Raw genomic sequence first — 27157 nt, forward strand, 5'->3', positions numbered from 1 at the left:
TAAAGGACGCCCGGAACAAATAGTTTGTTTTTTATATGGGAGTTGGAAAGTTCCAAAAGCTACTATTAATTCTTGTCAGAGTGTTATGTAGCACTCTTATCTATGAAAACCACCTCATTCTCCTTCCATTCTCCCGTGGTGCTAGCTAAAAAAACATTGTGTCACTAAGTCAGAATACATCCTTTGCTCGTACTTGAATTTGTATTCTTTTTCCTTTCGTTCGTTAGCTGTTATCTTTGCGGTGACAAGGAGCAGGCAGGTACACTTTCAATTGTCACAATCAAAACGGGTGCCCTCCTTTGAAATTTTACCGATTATTCCTTTCTTCCACTCTTTCGGAAAGGTCTAGTATTCGTAAGATGCAGTAACTGCAGGTGCAGCGAGGCCATTTCATTCATGAGAAAGGAATTGTCACTGGATGTGATACGGTTAAGAACCATGGTAAAGTGTTCATTTCACTTCTGCAGCTGCTTGTCATCGTGGATGAGGAGTCAACCGCCAACTCCATTGTCACAGTCTACTCATTATTATTATTTACTATTTCCTATCACTTTCCCCGCAGTTCGTTAATCTGTTTGTCTCATTTAGCGAGGAATCGCCCGGTTTCAAGTCAAAGTATTTTTAGAACTTGTTTTGGAGATCATGTCCGTTGTGAAAAGAGAGTGAAATGAACAATCGAAGACCAGAAAAGCTGAATTGATGAGCACACTGTACGTAATTTGGGTTCGTCGTGGAATACGATTACTTCGTTTTCAGGATCCGGCGTTTTCATAAAGGTTTTATCTCTTCGGTGTTCCCGCTGGATATCGCTTACGATGGCAAACATGAGACGCTGTATTCTCTTACTAGTGGAGAACTAGCAATCCTTGTTGACATTACCATATTGTCGCGAAATCCGAAGACGAGTTCCAGCTTAAATTGGATTAATGAATCAGACCACTCTACTGGATCCTGAGGAGCACTAAGGACACACTGGACATGCAAAATGAATATCATAGAAGTCCAGAAAACGAAATTGCTGGACAATGGTGAATATTTAAAAGCCGCGAAAATGAGGTAATTGGGAATTGGGAAACCTTTAAGCCACATGTTGCAGACTTCAAACTAAATACTGAAGCCAAGTGCGTTTCGAATATGATCGAAGTTTTCAAATTATGGCTAGTCAACTTGCATATTTATACTGAAGGCGATGTGGTAACTAAGGATGAAATATTGGCAGATTGGAAATGAGGACCTTCACCGCAAAAAGGAACAACTTCAGATGGCAAGACTTTCAACAAGATTGATCAAGTCCCAATTCATCCTTTTCGATTATTATATATATTAAGGAACGAACTGTGTTTCTAATGACTATCTAATGACAGTGAAGCCCATAGTGTTTTACGTAGGCACCTGTCGTGAGACTTAATCCTACGGTCCTCTTCAGACACGGATCGATTTTGTGACCACAATCAGAGCCCCGCTGAGACAAGCAACAACGGTACCAGTCTATACCAAGTGCATGGCTTAGCATTCATACTGGTGGATGCAAGAATTACCTAAATCTCTACCGAACTATGGAGTACGGTACCCGTGTTGATACGCAACACCACGTCGAGGCCCGAAGGTCTCTTCTCGCTTGAGCATAACCACAGCCACCATGAAACTCCCACTAGGGGGGCCAACCGCAAATAACCGAGCTGTCCTCACATACAACAGGAGTTCACCCGAAGTATGTGAGTCCAGGGACTTTCCCGGTTCCCATGGTACCAGTATACCCCTGGTAAGGTTTCGTGACCAATTTGCCACTTCAGATGAGTCCCCGTGCAGACTCGGGTCTGATTGCCCTGATTAAGTCTTTGGAGCATTCGCCTACTGAATCACGGCCGGCAAACCAAAGTGATTACAGCGTCTCCCGGTACCACTACTATGGATGTTCTCCTCGACCACTTGGTTTTGGTTTGGCCGATAGGGTTGCCGCCCCATCTTCCTCGCCGCCACCTCTGAGCACCACTATCTAATGACAGACAGAAAAGCCAATTGAAACCTAGGAAGAACAGAAAGACTCCATTTTGACAACGCGTTAGGGAGCTTTAATTGCAATTTTGCGGCTAACAAAAAGGGAAAAGCCTGCCAAGTATTGAAATTGCATGGTGGATTCCAAAAAAAATAGTACTTGTAGACATAAAAATGACAACATTATCGGGGGGAAAGGAGGTGACAAAAGCTTCCAACATAACACTAGTAGGTTAGTTGGTAATCCCGCGGAGAAAGTTATTGGGACACTCATGCCATAGGCGTTGACATCTGTGAAAGCAGGCTAGAATAGCATGTGGTAAGCGTCATCCGGAAGTATTATAGTGACTTCAGAGCAGGACATTCAGTAAAAGATTGGTTCATCACTTCAGCGCTTCAGTACCAGTGTACCTGTACGGAAGGAAGTATGATTACGGATCAATGAGTAGAAAAACCAAGATTATGGTTAAATCGGAAAACAGATACTAACTAGAGAAAACATTAAATTTGTTGACTATATTTTGGGAACTTTACATATTTGGAAACAGAGTTGTTATTATTATTAGACGTATTTATGACTGAAAAGCAGGAAGGCATGCGAAAAATTTACAAAACGCTTTTTGATGGAAGGGCGGTGGATGTCGCACCAGATACAACAGGAAGATATACGGTATACATACTTTATGATTAAAAAGCCCCGGGAAAACGACTTAATTTAAAATTAATTTCTTCAAAGTAAAAAAGTTTCACCTGCTTGTGTTGGCCGTTGGTAGCCCGTCAAAGGGATGGCCTTTAGCTCCCGCGTTGCATTCTGTTTTTTTTAGCTTCGGCTCGTCTGCAAGTTGCTAGATTTTATGCATTTCCTCAGCAATCGTCTTTCGATGTTGTTTTCCCAAGAAATTTACATCATCATGTGCTAAGCGGTTCGGTGATTTTCGACCACCATTTTTTTCTGAATTTTAACGTTTTCGTTGGTGTTTGACATGGATGGACGCCAAGAAAGAGGCAAATCTTCTACCACTGTACGGCCATTTTTAAAGTTTTAATTCCACTCGTATGTCTAAGTTTTCAACAGAGCAGAGTCCCCAAAGGCATTTTGTACTACTTTCAATACATCAGCACACAAACTTTCGTCAGCAACACAAAATTTCAAATAACTGCTTAACAAAATTATCCATATTAAAATAGAGAACAGACGCCAAGCAGATACTAATGAAGCATTTGCGCTAAAATATTGACGTGTATGTCGGTCAAGGTGGTATGAACTTGAAAGGGTCGAGAACACCCGCTTCTGCTGTGTGGCAGTCAGGGAGGTACGAACTTGAAATGGTCGAAAACATCCGCTACTGCCATTAGCGTTTCGTTAAAAATAAAAATGACCGGTACTTTTTGATCATAGGGTATATAATGACTTGGATGTCTCCGCCACGGTAAAATTACAAAAGCTCTAATAGACCCGCTACATTCAACGAATGGACGACTTGAAGTTTATGTAAAATTTCATTCAACTGGAAAATCTATCGCTTCAGCAATCGGGAAGCCCATAGTAGAGCTTATTTGAACCCGAGGATACGCCACAATCCAACTGAATCAGCCTTGAAGTGTGTTAGAGCACTTCATTCAAGACCGTAATGGTACACTACAGGAGACAATGTGAGCAGCATTGCGCTCGCCCGAGATTATTACCTTGATTTGACTCAGGTACTCATTCACAGCTGAGTCGACTGGTATTCGACGTCAAATCACGATATAAATCCCACTGAAACCAGTCAGATTTGAACCGCGACCTTCCGTATGACAGCCTTGTGCTCTAATCACTCAGCTATCCAACGATATAAGCTGGTTATTTAGGACCGAAGCAAAATAAGATGGTGGGTCTCTGGAGAGTACTTTTCTGCCTAATGTGACAATGTGCTTTTTTACTCCGGAAAACCAAATACGCGCTATTTTGACCTGGGAGCCGGCTTCTGACAGAGGTTAGGGAATATCACAATTGTACAGTGCTATGCACCAATATAGACTTCCGATATGGTGGAGAACGATAATTTCTACCAGCAATTACATGCAGTTCGGGGGAGGCTTCCTAAAGGTGAAATTGTAACCTTGCCCGGACATGTGGTAGGAAAACACGATCTTGGGAGAGCTTCCACTGCCTTGTTATTGGTGGCACATTATTCGACCACAGAGCCTGCCGTAAGGTCAATTGGGTTTCCACTGATCGACATCGTACAAACAATCAGATCGATCATTTCGTGATCAGCAGTAGATTTGGGAGTTATTCCTTGGAAGTGCGTAAGTAGAGAGGCGCTGACGTTGGATACGAGTGGGACCACCGTATGATGGGTGCTTAGATTTGCTTGAGTGTTGCGTCAACCACTTCTCCCCAGTTTGAAGAGCTGGGATCCCTCAAAGTTCAACATTGACCGCTTGGATAATCCAGCTGTAGCTCGACAATAGGAGAGCTATAGAGCTATAGATATATTGAGTAAGACGGCTGAGTATACTGATTAGCATTGGGCTACTATAAAAAATGGTGCTCTTTCCTCGGGTGCTATGCAGGTCGTCGGTCAAATTCCGAAAGGGTGTCATTCAGCATTGTGTGCGGCGTGACAAAAAAAAATTGCTAAACGGGGTTGCATCTCGTCACCCGCTAGGGTTGCATATTGCCGCCCATATTATTTTTTATTGTTATTGGTGACGTTGTACATGCTAACTTGTCCGGAGGCGTGGAGGAGCGACTGCGCTGACGACATCTGTTTTTTGAGGGTGGCACCGAACTGGATGTTGCCCGACGCATTAACAGCGCTAGATTCCCTTTCGCTGCCTTGTATGAAATCTGTAAAAAGTCGAAAGTCGAAAAACACTCTCGAACAGTAGACTAATCTCTTAGTTAGGATTTATTTTCGATAGAAATATAGATTGAATATTTTCGTTTATTTTTATTTATTTTATGAAAGGCTATAAAAGAAATAGCTAAAGATATAGCAATTGATGTACATTTGGTATAAAAAGGATGTAAAAATAAGAATACTGTTGATACGGTTACTTCCTTTTCTTCTTCACTTTTTTTGGTTTTTTCTTTTCTTGTTTATGCACCGAGTTGACTAACTTTTTATCGGCATTGGCCTGGATGATCATTTCCTTTAATGGAAAAGGTAACGTTAAAAAATGGCATAAATAGCACCACGAATTAAATGTAAAGTAATTTATTAAAATTATTGAATTTTGCCTATAGATACTCACCAACATGGTCCATACGGTTGGTGTTTTAACCTCCCTGAGAACATCATTGCCTATATAGCGTTTTAGTTCTTTGTATCTCTCATTTTGTCTACGCTGTTTATCTAAAAGTTTTTTGGTGGTTCAAAACTTTTTGAGGTAAGTTGTGTAGAGGGTACCTTTCAAGCTTAGAAGTTCGTTTTTCTTCCTGCTGCAACTCAATTCTAAGTTTTCAAGGTCAATATCATGCTTTGAACTGATGATAAGAATTTCATCCTGCAATCTCTGGCAAGATACAAATTGAATTAAAGATTTTTAAGAGTATTCATTAAATTTTAATTACGATTTTTTGAGGATTTTGAAGTTAAAACACCTATCGGTGAAGCACATTCACTTTCAGTGGAAGAGGTTCAGCCTCAATTGTCGATACACATACGTCAGGTGAATATTTCATTAGTGAGGTGAATAGTTTATGGAAGATTGCCTTCAACCAGATCAAAATGTTGGGTTAGTTCATGAAAGTATTTGAGGCGTGGTTAGCAAATTGCAAAATAGGACGTATGGAACGCTGCTCGAGGTGGTGATACTCGCCAACAGGCGATCCAAAAACTGACGAAAGTTAAATCTGAATTTTACGAAGATAGCGTACAGAGTTGCATTGATTTCGGTGCAAAAAAAACAGCCGCAGCTATTAACATATTATAAACGCAGCGAAGGTGTTCTTCTTTGGCGAAAAAGATTCTACCTCGCCGGAAGACCCATGATCACATCACCTGTTCTATCTTCTAGACAAGGCAAGGGGGATGCTAACGAGGATGATTTTACTCCTTCCTCTATTCTTATTGATTGTCGACCTGGGGTAATGAGTTATGCTATGCAATCGCACCCACTATCACAGGATAGCCACAAGCTTTTCGGAAAGTCCTGGAGGAAAAGGGGGAGCTCAGGCTCATTGGGAGGTACCTATAAAGGTGGCGCGCAGGTGTAACAGTTTGGTTTTCGCCAAGTCTAATGAGTCGTTTTCACGTTCTAGCTACAATTCAAATTGTGAGGGGGGGGGGGGGGGGTGAAGCTGTACCATATTTAGGTGCTGGTGGATTTGAATGACGAAAATTTGCTATTTTTCTAGACTGATCGATAGCTTTGTCTTCGTGGTTGACAAATGTCAGCCATTTTGAACAGGCTTAATCCTTACCTTTACCATCATTTGAAAATAGCGCCTTTCTGGCTAGCTAATCGTGGTCGCAGGAGTGGGTTGTGCAAGGAGATTGAATAGATAAGTTATAGAGTGTTGGAAACTCCCCAGGAAATGTAGAGGTAGAGAATATAGTCTCAAGCCAACAGCGATGTTTCCATCAGCAACCAGTCGTGTAGATTTGAAATAAACATGCCTTTTGGTTGTTTTTTTGATTAAATTTTTTACGTTATCTGGTCTGGTTAATTACAAAAATTATATATATTACTTACGTGTATCAACTGTTCGTTTGCATCCTTTATGCTCATGGATGCGGCTATTTCATATTGATATTTTGAACGATAATCGTTTATTATCTCCAGCAGTTGAGTCTCGTTTAGGTAAACTCTCTGCCAAGTCTGGTCCATTTTACTGTTTATAACAGATTTGTGATAGCGTTTTTCCAATTTACGGTTCACTTATGTAATTACACCGATGAATGAATAAATTAACCAAATGAACAAACACGGTTGAGTATTCATACTTTTCTCATACAATACTTCGTCGACGTAATCTGCAACGTCACCTGGATATATGTCCTCCCCGTCTCTAGTTTTCAATTGTTTTAGCATAGATTCGAACAGCCATTTACGTTCTCGGCTATTATTCATGGTCATATTTTGAATTTCTTGCAACTTTTTCATGTTACTGAAATTACGATTTACATTGAATTGATTTACACAATGCGTATGGGTTTTGAATTTAATCAATAGCTGCCCTTTGTTCCGAACATCTAAATGTGGAGCCAATGGGCTCTGTAGTCAGGGAAAACAGCCGCATGGCAATGATGTTTGGTGTTTTCAAATCAAAACAACTCACACCCCTCAGTTGGTAGTCCAGGATAATCAGGATAAGGTCAATTAGCGTGAGCGATTGGCAACCTTAAAGAGCGTGACGTCGCGTAGAAGCGACTTTGAGGATAACATTACAGTTTCGTCCTTCTCTCTAAATCTATAACCTCATTAAGTTGGCAGTGTTGGAATGGATTCCTGACAAGCGTCTCATCCCGGCTACGAACATAAACCTCCATAAGGATTTGTGTCAACCCAGACTTGCATAGACAGCTACGGGGATCATTTAAGGCACTTTTTAGCGGAGATTGCGGCTTGCAGCTGCGAGCTATAATTTAACGACAACACCAACAACAAAAACAATACCAACAATACGACGACAAAACCGTCAAAGACTGCAGTTTTTATAAGGAGCGGCAGTAAATCGCTTACTACTTCTAAAATAAATCCTTTGCAAGAACTGTCCACGGTCCCAGTGGTCAAGAGGACTAGTAATAAGGAATAGAATGACACCGCGAACCAGACGAAAGAGGATGGAGCTCATCTCAAAGACGAGGGTAAAGGAAGAAAGGCTTCTACCATTGTCCAGCGAAACATCTCTTGGGATGTCAAAAATTGTATAATGAAGATCGAGGAACTCCTGAACTTTATTAAACCTCACGAAATTTCAGCAAGACAGCCGAACAGGAACTGATTGGAAAACGCATCGACAGAGCTGCCCTTAGTTCGACAAAATGTAGTGACCTCAGCTCGCCAGAAGGGTACACATAATTGATAAAAGCGAACGAGCCGAAAACAGTGTGGATCCGCTAGTAAGGACGTAGTAAGAGGAATTTCGCGAGGTGCCTAGCACGATAAAAAAAAGAGAAAATTCAAAAACAACAACGTAAGTTGTGTACTGAGGCAGTGGCTCTACCGTAAAGTCTAGGTGAACAACGATGACAACATTCGTGCTAAAGGAAAAGAAAAGGGGGAAACTGCAGTTAGAGACCATTCTTATCAAACCAAACGGAGGGAGGTGTTTAAATAATAATCGTTGGCGTAATAATCTATATTGGATTAGGGCCTTGAAGTATGTTAGAGCACTTCATTCAAAGGCGCAACGATACAATACCGTACACTGTAAGAGGCAACGTGGTCAGCATTGCGCTCACACGAGATTATTACCCTGATTTGACTTAGGTACTCATTCACAGTTGAGTCGACTGATATCCGACATCCAGGGACGATGACAAATCCCTCTGCCACCAGTGAGAGTCACTTTCGCGGAATTCCTTCGAAAAAGCCGGAAGAACACTGGTCGTAGGCGTTACATCTGCCAGATTCGAACCGGCAATACACTTGTTGATTTTTGTGAGATATAGGGCTTGAGGTACATAAGGCATTGAAAGAAATATTGCAGACACGGGATCCGGTCTTCGTAGTGCATTCTGATTCTCGGAGCAGGAGAAATAGGTATTCAAAAAAAGAAAAGGGGAAACTACAGTTAGAGGTCATTCTTATCAAACCAAACCAAGGTGGGTCTTTATCACGGTTCCTGGGTAGATAGCGAGCTAACTCCTTAATTGCCAAAAAACAAAGGTGGATCCTTTGCAGGCAAAGGTCAGCACCAGCCCACTGCTTTAGGTGCTACGAGCACATAGCTAAGGTTTGCAAAGGGCAGGATAGCCCTTTATGTTACAAGTGTGCGAACCACACAGAGCGAACACTTGCGAGTAGGAAAAGTGCTATGTTGTAAGAACTTCGGTTTGCGAAAAGAAGATATGGCTAATCTTCCTGGTTCCGGACGGATCTTGGCTTTTAAAGAAGAGTTGCAGATAGGGAAAAGTCAAACACCATGATCCATATCCTGCAAGAGAATATGCATAGGACTCACGACCTGATGGGCTAGACGGTGTAAGGAAGAAGAGCTGACTTGTTGCTCCACATCGAGCAGTACCGAGATAGGAGCTCACCATCGTGGTATGCCCATATTTTCGGCATTGCTGCCATCTGGGTGAGAGATACGATTAGCTTGCGTGTGCAAGTCCATGATCGAGGAGATGTTTTGTTTGTGTTGGTTGTGTGGAGGTCACTTTTTTCAACCATTTCGGAGTTGGAAGACGAGATTTTAAACACAAAAGCGAGAGTTCTATTCGGAGGAGGCTTTAACTCCAGTGCATGCCTCAATCATATTCTCAAAGCATACAAAACTTTGGAGATTACCGCAGGGACTTACTGTCATAAATACGGGAGGACTCTAATAATACGACGTCTGGTTGCTAGAACACTTCCTTCACATGAGCTCTGCCACGGAGTCCTTATTGTCAGCGGTCATGCTGCGGAGTGAGAACATCTAGAACAAAGTGGCACATTACACTAAAGCCATACTGAAGGCGGAAAAAGTGGGAGATGGATATGGGAGACCCCAGGTTAGCTGAGGTTCCCTGAACTACGGGGTTGTGCTCCTACGTTGAATAAGCCTGGCTTGAGGTAATGTGCCAAACGGTTCCGGGTTGGTGTGTTCCAAAAACTTTGTATAGGAGCATGGACTGATTGGGAAACATGCCCGCTTTACCGATATGAGCCGCAAGTAGTACTAAAGAGTTCTGCTTCCGGGACTGGCAAGTTATAACTGACTGCCACATATCGAAGAACAAGACTGACGTGCTGCGAGTTGAGAAGACTTATCGCTCCGCGTATGTTGTTGATGTTGTTATCCTCTATAATAGGAACATTTGACGTGGAGAAGAAGGTGAACTATGAACCACTGGCTTGGAAAATCGAAGAAATTTAGCGTCACGAGAAAGTATAATGTTATCAGCTACAGGTACTACACCTTTGGGCTTACCTAGATATTCTTACACTCAGTTACCTAGATGTTCTGACACTCACAGACACACAGTCTGGTTGAAACAATACAAAAGTGCACTATTCGGCAATGTTGCGGAGAGTTCTCAACGGTCGTAGATGTTTGAAATAGGTAGGTTCATCTGAGTCTAAATGCGCGGCACTCACTGCTATTATTAGGTAAAATTCGGCATCTGCCGAGATTGTGATAACCAGCAACACAAAAAATAAAAAGAAAAAAATTAAATTCTCTTCCACTCTTTCATTTAGGAGAAGATTTATTTTGGGACACCTTGATTTTCAAATGACTTATCATTTTTTTCTTTCATTTATAAAAACTGCTTAACTGGAGTTCTCAAGACTGTGTTTCATTATTAGTTCAAGCTGCTTGGTTTTAATGTTGAGAAATATTTCTAAAGGTCAGAAAAAACAATAGCTTGATTTTGCGACGAGATCAAAGACGACGGCTGGGAATTGTCTCAAATCGTGAGCCACGGTGGGTGTCCGTTTTCGAAAGGCAGCCTCAACAGCGCGGTGTCGTTTATTCACAGTGTAACTTTTGCTACACCAGTCGACCTATGCTTATCGTAGTGTCGTTGGAGAAAACCTTTTTGACTGTAAGCTACCCTTATTGTACTTAAGACATATCTGGGTAACGTTGAGATAGAGCACTTTCATTCATTTAGGCCAATGGGGAAGAACTATTGCAAAAACTGAATCTGGTTGTTGTAATACGTCCCGATTCTCGGAACAGGAGAAAAAGGCGTTTCGTTCCATAAAGACAAATCGCATTGCCTATATGACACTAGACACACCAAACTATCTGGAGACCAGTTATTATGATACCAATTATTAGTCTTAACGTACCTTATCAAGTTTAAGGAGTCTGTGAAATTCCCCACATGTAAAATATCATGCAGAATATGTTCCATAGTATCGGTAAGCATCTTAACTTCAAATTTGAGCTTTGCTAAATTTTGGGTTCTCTCCGGGAGGTCCAGGAAACTTCGCATGTATAGTTGATTGTCTGTTTGCATTCTGTTTCCGAAATCGTACAAATGCCAACTGAATAGCGTCCATGGTGGCAAAGTCTGACATGGGGTTGAACAAAAAAGTATTTTGAACATATTGCGCACATCAAAAATAACTCTGAATAGCAATGCATCTTGAAGCACGATGTGGTGGATGTGGTAGGATTCGAATTCGCTCTACAAACGAGAAGAGAATTATATGAATTTGAGATTTTCAATTAGGAATGTGTTTGTTACCTGAGAGTTTGTGACCCTACTATGTCTAAAGCTCATTATCTTGGACGACTCTTGTAGTGTTTCAGCTTTTTGCGCCGGACGCGGTGCAGCCGCTATATTTCCGTCTTACCCTTGCAAAATGCAAGTGTAACTGGCATTTATTTAGATTAACTTCACTCATTCGGACATGACAGTTTGTAGTTATTCAAATTCAGATATCAAAGTGGCTGTTACACTACGCGTTCAATGAAGCTCATTGAAACAAGTCGGAATGCCGCAAGCTGGGCCCTTCAGATATAAAGGTTTTGCGTTCATCTTATGTGAGAAACTATTCGCAGATAGCTGCAAATTCAAAATATTCCTTTATGTATGTATTTCCAAACTTTCAGATATATGTACATATTAAAGACATAAATATTATAATAATAATCGTTGGCGCAAGAATCCAATTGGACCAGGGCCTTGAAATTTGTTAGAGCACTTCATTCAAGACCGTAACGGTACACCACAGTACAATGTGGGAGGCAATGTGGTCAGCATTGTGCTCGCCCGAGATTATTTCCTTGATTTGACTCAGGTACTCATTTACAGCTGAATCGATTGGCATCCGACGTCAAATCACGATACAAATTTCACAGCCACCAGTGAGATTTGAACTGCAACCTTCCGTACGACAGTCTTGTGCTCTAACCACTCAGCTATCCGGACAGATAAATGTTATGCTCGTTCTAAATAAACATTGTCTATTACCGCATTATTATTATTATTATTATTATATATATGAACCTACATTGAATATTTCCCCTTTAATATTTGCACCTGGAGGCGATCTCATCAGACGCTGCTTTGCGCCTCCACCCTGAGGAACACCATGACCGAAACCCGCTGCAGATGAAATTATGCTCCAGATTGTTTAATTCAAAACTGGACAAGGATATGACTTATTTTTCGAAAGCGCCACGTTTGCATCTAGACTGGTTTGAGCTGATGAGTGGCCGTCATCCGCCTACTGAAGACGGAACGGAGCGAGTTCCTTGTCAAATTAGTGCGGCCGCCATTCAATAGATGCGTGTGATGTGAGTTAATTTTGTGAGATGATGACGTCACACATGTCGAAGTACAATGCGTTCATGTGGAATACACAACCTTGACCTTTTAAAACTCTGTTAGTAACAGTTGGATTGCCTTCCAGAATTGTGTCTTATATTACCACTTATACTGATGCCAAATTTCATACTTCTAGAATGAATGGTAATATGCTATTATCAACTTTATTTGAGCAGATATCGTAATGGGGTGTATTTCGGGGCTGACATTTTGTATAGATGCATCAGTGTGATATTTTTCAAATTGTTCGGTTGGATAGATTTTGAGAACGAGACTGTTTCACTTTTTGGGGCATGTCGTTTGAGTTTTCACTCCCCCCTGTTTCACCCAATGTTGAAAAGTACTCATTGTGCATTTCGTTTGATACCCTATGTGATCATATTTTGTAGGTGGTAGATATTTCGCTTACTACTTTGGCGATTGGAGGGGTACTTACATTTCATTAGTGGAATAAAATTTTCGATAATGGCATTGGGTACCACTAAACATCCTCAATTTCTAGCTGATATTGTATGGTTTGATACTAATACAAAGTGTAATCTTAGAGAGATGCCAGTGGAAACTGAGGAGGTTTACATTAGTTATAAGCAATAAAAGTCAGATTACGGAATTTCAAAACGATCCAAAATGATGATCTTTAAAATGCAAAAACTAGGATATTCGGTTATAAATAATTTATAAATTTATAATTTGGTTAGATTTGAAGCCGAATGGAACATTCATTGTCATGCTCATATGGGGTATATGGGTACCAAGCAATCTACCTTGGGTGCCAAGTATGGACTTGGCCTATTGAGCCATTGAAGATGGAGAAACGTATCAGAATTTGGCCTCATATCTTTAATTATATAACATTGCCTCGCTGGTCCACCGCAGAACTACTAGACGATGGAAACACCGCAAAATTTACAAGAAAACGTAGACCTCACCAAATCGGATGACTTTCAATTAGATTGATCACGTTCTTATTGAGAAATTAGCTGCATGTAACATTCTTTATGTCTGTTCACGCGGTGGGTAAACTGTGACAGTGATTTGCGAATTGCAAATAATGACAGTAGTAGGTTCAGCCCATGTATCAGGTTCGATATTGAAAAGCTTCTGAACGAGGAAATGGCTTCGAAATGTGACAACATTAGAAGAATAAATCGTACAGGCGTTAACCAGTCAGCAGGAAACTGACAGAAAGATGCAATCTACGCTACCACAAAGAAAACCATCGGATACCAGCCAACCTAAAAGGGATGAGTTTTTTACGGGGAGTATCAACAGATTATAATATTAATAATAATCGTTGGCGCAACAATCCAATTGGATCAGAGCCTTGAAGTGTGTTAGAGCACTTCATTCAGGACCGTAACGGTACACTACAGTACACTACAGCAGGCAATGTGGTCAGCATTGCGCTCGCCCGAGATTATTACCCTGATTTGACTCAGGTACTCAGCTACAGCTGAGTCGACTGGTATTCGACGTCAATCAGCAGATTATCTATGAGAAAAATAATGCATATAAAGTTTGTCAAGAGCGATAAGTCGAATTCAGGCCTACCATGAAGAAAATCTGTAGAAAGAGGAAAAGGAAGCTCATAAAAGACGAGACATGGAGACAGAACGAAAACCTTAAGGATATGATTTGAGATTCCTTACAAAATGACGAAATGAATGACAACAATATTTCAGCCCAGAACTATATAGATTTTGCAATGACGCAGACGTGATTCATATTGGAGACACAAAGCAGATGAAAAATTGAGGGGTACAATATTTCGAGGAGATGATCAATGCCACAGCACAATGTCTGCATATGGAAGGAGCAAAGGTTTTGCAGGTTGTCTCGCCATCTACACTGGTCGAAGTCAAGGGTGCACCTCAAATGTCAAGAAACAACAAGGCGTCTGGTAAACCACGCTTCATGAGCCCGTAAACAGTGTTTGTATGGTTCGTGTTGACTCCCTTATAAGGCACACAACATCGCTTTCTCCCTATTTAAAAATTCAGTGAGACTGTTGTATTACTATCGCACTTAATGCTGTGCAAGTCACAAATTTATGACGAGGGAACATAATGCCAACATGAACATCGCTGATGAACCTCAATGCGGATCCGGGGTAGTGTTTTCTAGAGGCTAACGCTTAACCAACTCGGCAACCAAGGAATGCAATAACGCCTTTTGTGCGAAGGAAAGGCGAAATGGGATAATGGGAATATTGCCGGAAGTGGTAAGTCTCCAAAATTCCGGAAGACTTTCACGGAAACTCGCTCGCTCAGAATTTATTTGAGTAGACTGCCTACAACCCACCTACCATTGCCACGCTTCACCTAGTCTCACATTCTCGATGTTTGAAGAAATGTTAGATAACCTTGTTCCCGACGCAAGGGAACAAAGTCCAAAAGTGGTTGCTGGTGATTTTAATGCGTGGGCCTCGAATGGGAAAGGAGAAAGAACAACACAAAGAGCCAAAAACTTTTAGAGGCGTTTGAGCAGTTAGATATAGCTTTGGCCAGCTAAGCTAATGTAAACACCTTTCGGAAAAGGGGATCTAACTCAATCGTAGACCTGACTTTAATCTGGGCAGGGAAGCAGCATACCCAAAGCGGAGAAGTATATCAGGCTGGTTTACGAAAGTGTTGGACGAGCTAACTTTCGTGGAACTGTGGCTAGACAAACCTACTACCTACTACTACCTCAAAAAGCTTTCCATGCGAAACAATACAACAATACATCATCATCACCAACGGCATAACAACCGGTATCCGGTCTAGGCCTGCCTTAATAAGGAACTCCAGACATCCCGGTTTTGCGCCGATGTCCACCAATTAGATATAGACTTTCTGGGTGGGATCATCCTTATCCATACGGATTAAGTGACCCACCCACTGTAACCTATTGAGCCGGATTTTATCCACAACCGGAGGGTCATGGCATCGCTCATAGATTTTGTCATTGTGTAGGCTACGGAATCGTCCATCCTCTTGCAGCGAGCCAAAAATTCTTCGTAGGATTCTTCTCTCGAACGTGGCCAAGAGTTCGCAATTTTTCTTGCTAAGAACCCAAGTTTCCAAGGAGTACATGAGGACTTGAGGACTGGGAAGATCATAGTATTGTACAGTCAGAGCTTTGACCCTATGATGAGACGTTTCGAGCGGAACAGTTTTTGTAAGCTGAAATAGGCTCTGTTGGCTGACAACAACAGTGCGCGGATTTCATCATCGTAGTTGTTATCGGTTGTGATTTTCGACCCAAGATAGGAGAAATTGTTGACGGTCTCAAAGTTGTATTCTCCTATCTTTATTCTTCCCGTTTGACCAGTGCGGTTTGATGTTGTTGGTTGATTCGTCTTTGGTGCTGACGTTGCCACCATATATTTTGTCTTGCCTTCATTGATGTGCAGCCCAAGATCTCGCGCCACCTGCTCGATTTGGATGAAGGCGGTTTGCACGTCTCGGGTGGTTCTTCCCATGATGTCGATATCGTCAGCATATGCCAGTAGTTGGGTGGACTTGAAGAGGATCGTACCTTTTGCATTTACCTCAGCATCACGGATCACTTTCTCGAGGGCCAGGTTAAAGAGGACGCATGGTAGCGCATCCCCTTGTCGTAGACCGTTGTTGATGTCGAATGGTCTTGAGAGTGATTCTGTTGCTTTTATTTGGCCTCGCACATTGGTCAGGGTCAGCCTAGTCAGTCTTATCAATTTCATCGGGATACCGAATTCTCTCAAGGCCGTGTTCAGTTTTACCCTGACGCATCCATGCTTTGGAAATACACAACTCTCATTAAAAGACCCAATTGCTGGTGTAATAGTGAGCTGGCCAGTTTTCGATATGCCCGGCACCAAGCCAGACGAACAGTTCAAAAGGGGGTAGGTAGGATCGATCAGGTGCAAAAAAGGGTTCTCATTATCAAGCATTGTAAATAAAATTACACTCGAATTAGAGCAGTAGTAGCACCACCAGTACGGCTTTACCAAGCACGGTGACGAATGTAAGACTTGCAGACTGTCTATAACTAGGAATGTGAGCTCCATCTTGATGTATGCAGCGCCAGTTTGTGGAGGAGGGCTGCAAGTTTTATGTAACGCACATAAACTGCGCGCAATCTATAGAAGAATAGCCCTAAGGCTATGTTCTGCCTTCAAGACGATCTTAGGTGATACGACTTTCATCATTTCGGGAATGGTGTTGATTGACATCTTGACAGACAAGATCAGGAACATATAACGTCCAGTCTATCTCTTCTCTATAGCAGGTGAAAACAGCTGAAAGGCAGAGATATGTAAGTAGATGGTATCTGCGATGAGACCACTGAAAAAGCGGTCGTTGGAGACCCAGGTTGATCCCTGTGATGATGGAGTGGCTGGAGAGAAATTTAGAAGAAACTCTAGCTCTCTGCTCTCTGCTAGCATGCCAGGTCGGATTACAAGATTACAAGATTACACTTATTCTCAAACGCTCCACTTATCCTAGAGCTTTGGTAGATGGACGATTGATTAATCGATCGATTGTGATATTTATGATTGCTGGCATTTGTGTTTCCGTATTGATTTTACCTAATACTAGCATTTATTTTTTCTCTATGTTTTTTTTTTTATTTTGTGAACTTTGCTTTCTCCCCTTTCTTTATTATTTTAGTTATTGTTAAGGGGGTCATCCCGTGTGGCGGATCGGCGGAATCGAAATTTATCTTTTTTGCAGTGTAGAATATATGGACATATGGATTTTTTGATATTCGGAGTCATTCGGAAATTATAGTGTTAAACACATAATAAGTCACATGCTAGATTTATGACAATCGCCGCAATAAAGCTCGTATTTATCGATCCGAATGACGTTCGAATGACTTCGCTAAAAGCACAAGACTTGAAGCCAAGGCCTTACATGAGTTTCTTGAAGAAACCTAAGGCTTATGGACTAGGTATAACAGATTGTTGGTCAGTTAAGATTTTATGGCTAAAAATCGCATTCTACTTTTCAAATGCGTTTTTCTCGAAACCGCATGTTGAAAATCAGCTGCCACAATAGCTCAAAATCTATCAAACGAAATTCTTTGAAATTTTTAGGACTTACTCAGAACATATTTCTACGGTCCGCACCAAAAATTTAGTTTTTACTATTTTTTAATAATCCTTGTTTGCGGACTGTATTTGAGTCTGTACCTTAAAATACTGTTTACTTTTTTTTTCTCTAAGATGATCACAGTGCCTTCTAGCGTGGCAGCAGAAAAACACCTTTTTTTACAGATGGGTGTATAAATTGCTCTGTATTTCAATAGCGCAACTATGTGATGGGGCTTCAAAAATTACTATGCACACTCAAGATATTAATAAATATATGGTGAAAAATTCGTATTTGCATCTTTCTCCAGTTCTTCACAAAAAATTTCTGAAAAAAGCCAAAAAACGGCCTGCACACGGGATGGCCCTCTTAAGGTTTTGTATAAAACCAAACCTTATTAAAATCGGTTTGCTGTATGCCAGCCATACGCATTTTGCTCGGAAACGGTTATAGCGATTGACACCAAATTTGGTGAAAAGGTGGGAACTGTGAACACTTTCGCATACAGTGAGTTATATCATTCTACGTCGAATTTAAGGGGGGAGGTCCCATACATGCAAAAGGGGGGTGTAATTTTTTTCAAAAAGTATAGCCATGTGGTGTATTAAATGAAAGGACTTGGTTAGTACTTTGCGAAGCCGGTCTTAGTTTTCACATTTGTTGGAAAGGTGGGCTGACCGCGGGTCAAAAGTGATCATTTCTTTTACGGACCCATTCTCAGAAACTACCCAACCCAAAAATCTGAAAATCAGGGGGCTGCCACTATATGGTGCTTAGGCTTCGAAATGCCCTCCACAGTGATATCTGTTCAGTTAAAGTTAATGATAGTATATTAGTGTAATTTTTAGTAATTGACTGTAAAACCCGCTTAAGTTCTTCCTAAAATCATGAAATTTTGCAGCAAAGTAGGCTATAATATAGAATATGATCCTACCGTGAGAATTGTACTATTACTAACGAGGTTATAATAGAACAAAATAGCAGCTTCTGTGGAAATTTAAGACTTTGAATGTCAGTCTCACGCGAAAGTGGATATTCTCACATACTATGTGCAAGTATATAACATCTTAGGTGCTAATGGGACAAATGTTCACTGAAATGGTTTTATAAAAGAAATACACAAAACCTTTCATGCCAAAAACGTCTAGCTTCCGGTTTCCCGAATTGTTTATTATTGTTTTTAAGGGCTCCGTCGCGCCGCCAACTCCCCGAACTCACGTTGGCTAGAGGCATCCTTCAAGGGTGGAAATCACAAAGGCCGCGCCTCATGAAGTTCTGAGGCGAGAAAAGCATCGATTGAGGATATGATCCATCGTGGATCTTTGGCTGGCCCCCTGCGGAGTTTGATGGTAGCTATTGTTGTGCAAATATCGAGGGCAGAGCCCTTTGTCGGCTCAAGCGCGTGGAGTTGTGCTGTGTAATTCCTGCGCCGTACTCCTTAGTTGCGGCAGAGGTATTAGATAGCCACCGCATCCACAGGTGCATTTAGCCTACACCCAGCATAAACCAATCGTGGAATTATGCCTACAGGGCAGATACCCACGTTAAATTTTGGGATTGAGTTAGGATGATCTCCCATTGCAATTCTTTCTTTTCAATTCGGGCTTACACTCTTGTATTACACACTCTTCTTGCTTAAGTATATTAATAACATAAACATAGATTTTTACCATAATACTATAGCTTATGGGGAATTGGTTTGCAAGTTTCACCACTTTTTAGGGAATATTTTTATTGACGCTAGAATATTGATTAGGGTCTTATTCAATCTATTGATTGGGAGGCTTCTCAAATATTTTTATATAAATATTCAGGTAGATATATATGTAGTATATCTGCACAAAATGAAATCAAAAACTGTTTGAAAATTCTAACAGATAGTTTGCTAAGAGACACCCCAACGGCTAAAAGGATTCATTGATTAATTCTATATTCCGGTTATTATACTTTCACGGAGATACACAAGTCTAAGTACAAAAGCAATGTGTATTCCTGTTATATATCTGGGATATTCCATTTGGTCTCCAGAGGTTTTGTTTACACCTGTGGATGGCTTATTTTGGTTGCTAGGTTCGTTACATCAACACATATTTCTTCTAGATTACTCTCCAGTGTTTATAGAATTTATCTGTTAAGATCTACAACGAGACTGATTTATTTTTAAGTGTTAATTTAGGTGAATCAAATAAATAAGTGTATAATAATGAGCTCGGAAGAAGCAAACTGTACTGGCAACTCAGAAGAAGATTGGTTAATTTTTGATATATTATGCAAGGATTTGGTAAGTTTAAAGAAATTTATTTGTTAATGGCGTGTGAACATATTCTAATGCAAGGATATAGTAAAAATAGAAAAATTGTAGTATTGCTCTGGCTTTTTAAATCGGCTACTTCGGCACTGTGTTAGTCATACTTTATTAGAAGAGTTTGATGCTTGAGTACACCAAGGACGCCCACCCCCGGGACTGCCTTCAAGCTTCAATCATTTTCCTGGGGCATGTCGTGTTATATATTTGGTAGGGTTGCTATTTTTCCTTTTGTATATGTGTTCCCTATGGAACTTTCTATTCAGTACTATACAATCTCCATAGAATGACCTGCTAAATTTTGATAAAGTCAGTTTTTCGGTATCGATAACGATTCGCTGGGTTTTTGGTAAGGACTAAGAGCTTAGTGTAACAGTATACTCAGCTCGAGACTTTGATCTATGCGTGAATTTGACGATTTGTTAGCGAGGGTTCTTTAAAATATAGATGAAGAAATTTGGAGATCCCGATACAACAGTGAAGATTGGAATCTTTAAATTGCTTGCTTACATTTCATTGTGTTCAAACCGTATTTGCGTTTGAACGGGCATTTAATCTTTTTGTGAAATGAAACCATCCTTACCGAAATACAGGGTAGTTTCGAGGTGCGCACTGCTGGTAATTAATATTTTTTATTTCGACACTCACTTCGAATAAAACCAAAGGTGTTTCTTCAGTGTCACAAATTACCGCCAATATTGTTACTTCTTATTTTTCTTTAGCCTTTGCTCCGTTCACAATTCCCATCGAATTAGATGTTCAGACTAATCTTAGGAAGACCATACCATGGAAAACGCCTCTCTTCGATCTGTGGAACTTCATATTGATCGCGGATATTCCACATTTCGGAAGTGATCAAGGCGTCTTATGCCACTAGCATCTTCGTCATCAGAGGGTCCAAGGCCGGACGGCACTTCGGTAAATATCAGATTCGAGACGTTCATGGATATGTCTACCACAAAAACACCAGCTGTGGAATGCTACTTCATCTAGGTTGCGCTAATGCGTGAAGCAAGCAATCCTCCATTTACTGTACATTGATCCGAAATATTTAAATCGCATTTCTGGGCAAGTCACAGTGCTAGTGCCTGTTTAATTGGGATCAGTTGAAAAAATCCTGTTTTATTCCGATTCAATCTGAGACCGTGTTGCATGAGGCGGTCATTCCATTTTTCGACAAGTTGCTCGAGATCTTTTTTGCTATTAGACGTTAGGAAAATATCACCTGCACAAGGCAAGTGACGTTGGATGTCCTGTGTGATAATGGCCATCACAAGAACAAAGCGTATTGTTGAGTCGGCGCTTTCTCGATGATAGCCGACAGAGACACGAAGCGATTTCGTGGTTGAGCAATCTAACTTAGCGCCTTTCTGGTACTAAGTTTGAATCGCGTATATTTGAATGATGTCGCGAATATGATTGTTAAGAATATGTTAAAAAATATTGATGGTATGCGAATACAATCGGATCGGAAGGTAGTTTTAACATTTTGCTGGACTATCTTTCCTTTTGCAGATTGGAACTTTCTTGCCAGTCAGATGATATTCTACCTTCCTCAATAACCCGATTGAAGAACTTTTTGAACCATAGTGTTGGATCCCAGTGCTTCGATTTTTAGAGCTCAGATACAATGTCATCAGGTCCTATTCCTTTCCCCGATTTCATTCGTTTTCTAAATGTCGGCAAGGCTTATGGACGTGGAGGAACAAATTCTACCATTGAAATCTGATCGAAATATTTCTGCCATCCGTGTCGGTCGGTAAGCAAAGTACCGTTCGTATCATTAACATACAGATCTTTCTCGCCATCCCGGGTGTCACGAGTGAGTCAGATTTTTGTAATGGACCGCTCGGGTAACAGCGATCGCTTCCTTTGCTTCTCGGTTGGCATTCTTGCAAATTTGCCAATTGGTCAGTATTTCATCATCGAGAAACTTGTGGTAGAAGTTTTTTCACGGACCTTCATTTGAACATCATCATTCCAATGCCTATTTTGGTTGATGAAAGCTTACCATGGGGACCCCGAAGGTTGCATAGGCCGCTTTATGGATAACCTAATTTAACGATTTTTCCGTATTCGTAATGGTTGGTATACGCGTAAGTGCGATCATTTCTTCTTTTTCCTCTGGAAATCGTTACCATTTAATGCGCGGCAGGCCAATGGGTAAAGCAAGGTATTTATCGGTGGTTTGATTTGCAAGACAGCAATCAACGGTCGATTTCGAGGTGTGATGGTCTTATAGGAAACGGCTTTGCAGTGACGGGGGTAAAATGTCGGCGTTTTATGAGAATTTAGTGCATTTTTGTTCCCATTATAAATGACACAACCGTTTTGGAACCCCATTCATATGGCCTCACTTTGTTATGGTATTGATGAATCGATATATGATGATAATGTCATACACGAATTAGAATGCAATAAATTATGTATTTTGAGGATTTTATACAGATACAACACCGTGATTTTTTCAGATTTTTCGGCTGGGTAGGATTTGAGAACGAAACATGTTTCACTTTTTGAACCCTTGCTTCTTTATGTTTCACCCAGTATCGAAAATAGGACCAGTTTTGGAAAATATTATCCTACCTCATTCGATATTCCAAATGGCCATATTCTGAGAAAGAGAATCTTGTACCTATCTTTCGCATGTATGGTGAGCCCCCTTAAACTCAACACAAAACATGCCACTTGCTACAAGTAAAGGGATTCACAGACTACACGTTCTCACCAAATTTCGTGACAATAGGCTCAACTGTATCCGACTAAACCGGATGTTGCCGGCAGACAGGCAGATTTTTGGAGGCTTTTGCGCAGTTAGGTATCATATAGGCTAACAACGGTCAAGTTGGAAAGAGGGGTCAGTTCGGGTGTGATCTGAGTTTTTTTAGTTCTTTACTAGGTAGCGATATATCCTTGAACGTCAGTGAACACTGCACCTATAGTGATCACCATGCAATCTTCTTTAATCCGAAGCGCTTGGAAACCTGCTCGCCCAAGAATGATGAGAACCTCAGGTTAGTCTGCGAGAGTAATTGACGAGCAAAAATTCATAGATGCGTGGTTGGACCAGCATACTATAGCAGGCACAACCTCGAGGAGAGTCCTTCATATTATGGAGTGCATCTCGACGGTATGGAACTCATCGATTCCGAAATGTTATACCTTCCTTGGTAGAAGACCCAACTGCTGGTGTATAATGAACTGTGTGATCTTCGGTTGGCGTTTCTTCTTACCAGAGGAGAATTGACTAGGAGATGAAGCAGCTTGCCTACAAGGGAGTTCGAAGAAACCTCAAGCTAGCTATTGAGTGTTGTTGTGAAACATTACGTTCCATGATGCCGTTAAAATTCCAGCTGTTAGCGTGCCCACGTTAGTGGGTTACTCCGATGACACAGCTTTGATTGTTGTTGCAAAACACCTCACCGATGTTGTATTATTTTCATCCGAAGCAATCACTGCTATAAAGAAGTGGTTGAAAAATGTAGGTCTTGCACTCGCGGAGGACAAAACAGGGGAAGCACCCCCCGACGGTATAAGGAAACCACTGATGGTATTAGAATGGGGAAGCATATCATCATTCCAAAACCAGCAATCAAATATCTTGGAGTGATGATAGATGCGAGGCTGAATTTCATGCATCATTTACAACATATTTTCACTAAAGCGTCCAATGGCCAAATGTTGCTTGCGATGCACCCATAAGCCTGAAAAGTGTGCGTTTTCTTCAAGTTGTAGTAAAACCGTGTAATTAATAGTAAGGGCACAGAAGCTGATATTCCAGCAGGAAAAAAGGGGCCATTTTAGCATTCATTCATGGTAAATGGCATTGTTGCCGAAAAATTGACCAATTAGAAGGGGTAAGTGTGAGTACAGCTTTTAGATATGGTAAAAAGTCCATGAAGGAAAAACTAACAAGCCAAGTCCATGATCGAACTGTAACACAAACGAAAACCCCCGCAGAGAATGGACTGGACTGTGGTTCAAAAATTGTTGGACAACCCCAGCAGAGCAATTTTTCAGAAAGTCCGAATAAAATTGCAGACTGTTGGAGCTCTTCGTCCTTTCGAACATTGAAGTATCGATGTGCTGAAACTGGTCTGAAATTATATCGTCCCATAAAAAGGCCAAGATTCATCAGAGACAATAAAAAAAAATCGTTGGAATTTGGCAAATCAGGGTAAAACATTCATGGCATCTGGCTGGGAAAAGGTAGGACTTGAATTAAAAGTAATTTCAGGGTATTTGCTGTTGCAAAAACTAACTGCGGCTAACTTTTAGTGGCGAATCCACTTTGAAGGCACCGACAGACGAGTTTGTTTCCGTTCCTGCGTCCGAACAACTGTTAAACATCCTCTTTCAGTGATTCTTGCATTTTGTGAAAGGATTTAGTACCTTCCACAGATTGTAGGAACCAACAACAATATTTAAAAATTCTAAACGATGGTCTTCTGCCATATAAAAAACGTATGGAAACAAATGAAGATTCTACATCGTTTATGCAAGGCCATGCCTCTTGTCATATCGTTAAATCCCTCTAGGGGTTTTGGTCCAGTGCAAAAATCGCCACTTTTCCTTGGTCACCCAAGTCTCCTGATGTAAACCCAATTAAAAATGATTGGAGTGTTTTAAAACAAAATGTTTATGAGCGCAAAACCCAAAATAATCGCCAAGTATCATGGATACTTAATGCACTGAAGTTTCTGTTCATAGTATGATTCGCAGAATTGGAAGCATAATTTGAAACAAAGGTGGATGCACAAAATATTAAAAGTTATTAATATTTTGTGAATGATGATGAAATCCGCGCACGGTTGTTGTCAGCCAACAGAGCCTATTTCAGCTTACAGAAACTGTTCCGATCGAAACATCTCACCATAGGGTCAAAGCTCCTACTGTGCAAGACTATGATCTTGCCAGTCCGCATGTATTCCTCGGAGACTTGGATTCTTAGCAAGAAAAATTACGAAATCTTGTCCGCGTTCGAGAGAAGAATCCTCCGAAGAATATTTGGCTCCCTACATGAGGATGGATGATTCCGTAGCCTGCACAATGACGAATTCTATGAGCGATACTGCGACTGTCTGGTTGTGGCTAAAATCTGGTTCAATAGGTTACAGTGGGCGGGTCACTTAATCCGTATGGATGTGGATGATCCCACCCGGAATGTCTATAAGGGCAATATCTATGGTAGAAAAAGAAGACGAGGCGGACCCTGCCTAAGATGGAGCGATGGCGTAGGCCAGGACGCCAGACAGCTTTTAGGGATATCGAATTGGTGGACTTCAGCGCAAAACCGGGATGTCTGGAGTTCCTTATTAAGGCAGGCCTAGACCGGATACCGGTTGTTGCGCCGTTGATGATGATGAATATTTTGTGCACCCACCTTTGTTTCAAATTATGAAAATAAGTACATTTTATTTAAAAAATTCATTACTTTTTTGGAGCATAATTTATTCTGTTTCACAGTTCAAAGGGCAATATGTAAAAATTTTCTTAGTATTCATAATTCAATGGTAGTTGACTGTAGAGTGGTGAGTTCTATATTGCACTAAGCAGCGTCAGTTTGGGCAACTGCCCTACATACCACACAATGTTTAAAAGACGACCGCGGTTTATATGAACATCGCCATGAGAGTGTGCAGGTAGCCGATGCCCTGGCCCAATATAAGACTGTTGTAACCGCATTACAAGAGATGTACTGGACAGGCCTGGTTACGGATAAAATCCGGGTCAATCTGTATGAATGAGGATGTTCCAACCCGGAAAGTCTATAAGGCCAATTTCTATGGTAGAAAAAGAAGACGAGGCAGATCCTGTCTAAGATGGAGCGATGGCGTAGGCCAGGACACAAGATAGCTTTTGGGGATATTATAATTGGTGGACCTCGGCACAAAACCGGGATGACTGGAGTTTCTTATTAAGGGAGGTCTAAACTGGATACCAATTGTTGCGTAGATTGATTCCCTAGATCAAGGTGCAGACGCAGAGAATGTGAACATGAAGAGATAAACTATGATCTTACACAGTTTCTCACGGGGCATGGCGGATACCGTAAATATCCCTATAGCATTAAACTGAAAAGCTCACTTATCTGTCCCAGCTGCGACGGTTTTCTGGAGCACGGGGAGTATGTCTTCGTTCATTGCTTTAGATTTTCAGAGGAAAGGAAGAGTTTAAAGGAGACATTCGGAGGAATAGTATCATCGGAAAGTTTAATTGGGAAAGTACTTCCATTCCTGGAGAACTGAACTGCAGTTAACAACATGGTGGGGCAGACTCGTTGTAGGTGAGAGAGACGGAGAGGGCGAGAAAGGGGTCAGTTGTGAATACAATTGATGGGCGTAGGGAGAAGCTAGGGCCCCTTCGACGTAATACTTTACAGTGGTTCCGCTGATACGAGGACAGGAGTTAGGGTGTGGTTTTAATGGGTAAAAATCAAACACTTTGAAACATATATATGTACCAGTGTCTTTTGAAGATTTCCACCTCCGGAAAAAAACGGTAGCCGAATTTCATAATTCATTGTTACACACAAAACCTCAGAAATTACACTTTTAAGTTCATCTTTATATGGTATTATAAAGGATAAAGTGTGAATTATTCGGCGTCGAAAAACACCATCGCTGCTTGATTCATTAAATGTTTGTCGGTTCTATCTCCCACAACCCCACCATTCGACCCGCGTTTCTAAATATGTTTGTATGGTAGAATTACAAAGAGACTACATATCGGCATAATGTTCTAGATATTCACTTTTGAATATTATTGTTATTATCTATCAAAAAAACAGCTTTTTTTAACATTAGCATAATCCCTTAAGACAAATGGCAGAGAATATAGAATTTTCCATAGATTTCGTTGCAACCGTTTTAATCCCTTTTTCGTCATTTTAGAATCTATATATATATTAATTTTTATTTATTATCGTAAAGGCAAAACAAAAATAAATTCGTCATCGTCTATCTATGAATGTCTAGAAAACATGCTATAAATAACTCTAATTCCCTTTTTTGATCCCTAAAAATAGGCGAGCCTCTTATCTGTTTCCAGGGACACTTGATTTGTTTACTATCTTACATAGTCATGTATACAAGTATTTACTACTCAAGCACGATTTTATGCATAAATAATTGCCATGCAAAATTCCGTCATATTTACATATCTTTCCTGGTTATTCCCGACCTTAAGGGTTGTGAGCTTTCGCGTGTATATTTTTTGTATAGGAAGCAGGGAAAAACCTATTCTAATCCAGGAATCGGCTGGTACGTACAAATGCATAAATATATATCATCCCCTTTGCCTGGTTATTGTAAAAGTAACGGATATAATTTGAAATAACTAAAGCAGAAGTGAAGGAATTTCTCAGTCTACCT

The 27157-nt window shown here is 40.8% G+C and overlaps 1 protein-coding gene across 1 annotated transcript; it reads right to left on the minus strand.

The window, feature by feature from the left end:
• Window positions 1-4910: 4910 nt before the first annotated feature.
• On the minus strand, window positions 4911-11471 carry LOC119661791. The gene is made up of 7 exons (XM_038071275.1): window positions 11337-11471; window positions 10936-11276; window positions 6933-7096; window positions 6682-6866; window positions 5394-5499; window positions 5239-5339; window positions 4911-5136 (listed from the first exon to the last, which is right to left on the minus strand). The coding sequence occupies exons 1-7, from the start codon at window positions 11370-11372 to the stop codon at window positions 5038-5040; spliced, it is 1032 nt and encodes a 343-aa protein (XP_037927203.1). The 5' UTR covers window positions 11373-11471; the 3' UTR covers window positions 4911-5037.
• Window positions 11472-27157: the final 15686 nt, after the last annotated feature.

This window comes from Hermetia illucens, chromosome 1, assembly GCF_905115235.1.
Source record: "Hermetia illucens chromosome 1, iHerIll2.2.curated.20191125, whole genome shotgun sequence".
NCBI lineage: Eukaryota > Metazoa > Arthropoda > Insecta > Diptera > Stratiomyidae > Hermetia > Hermetia illucens.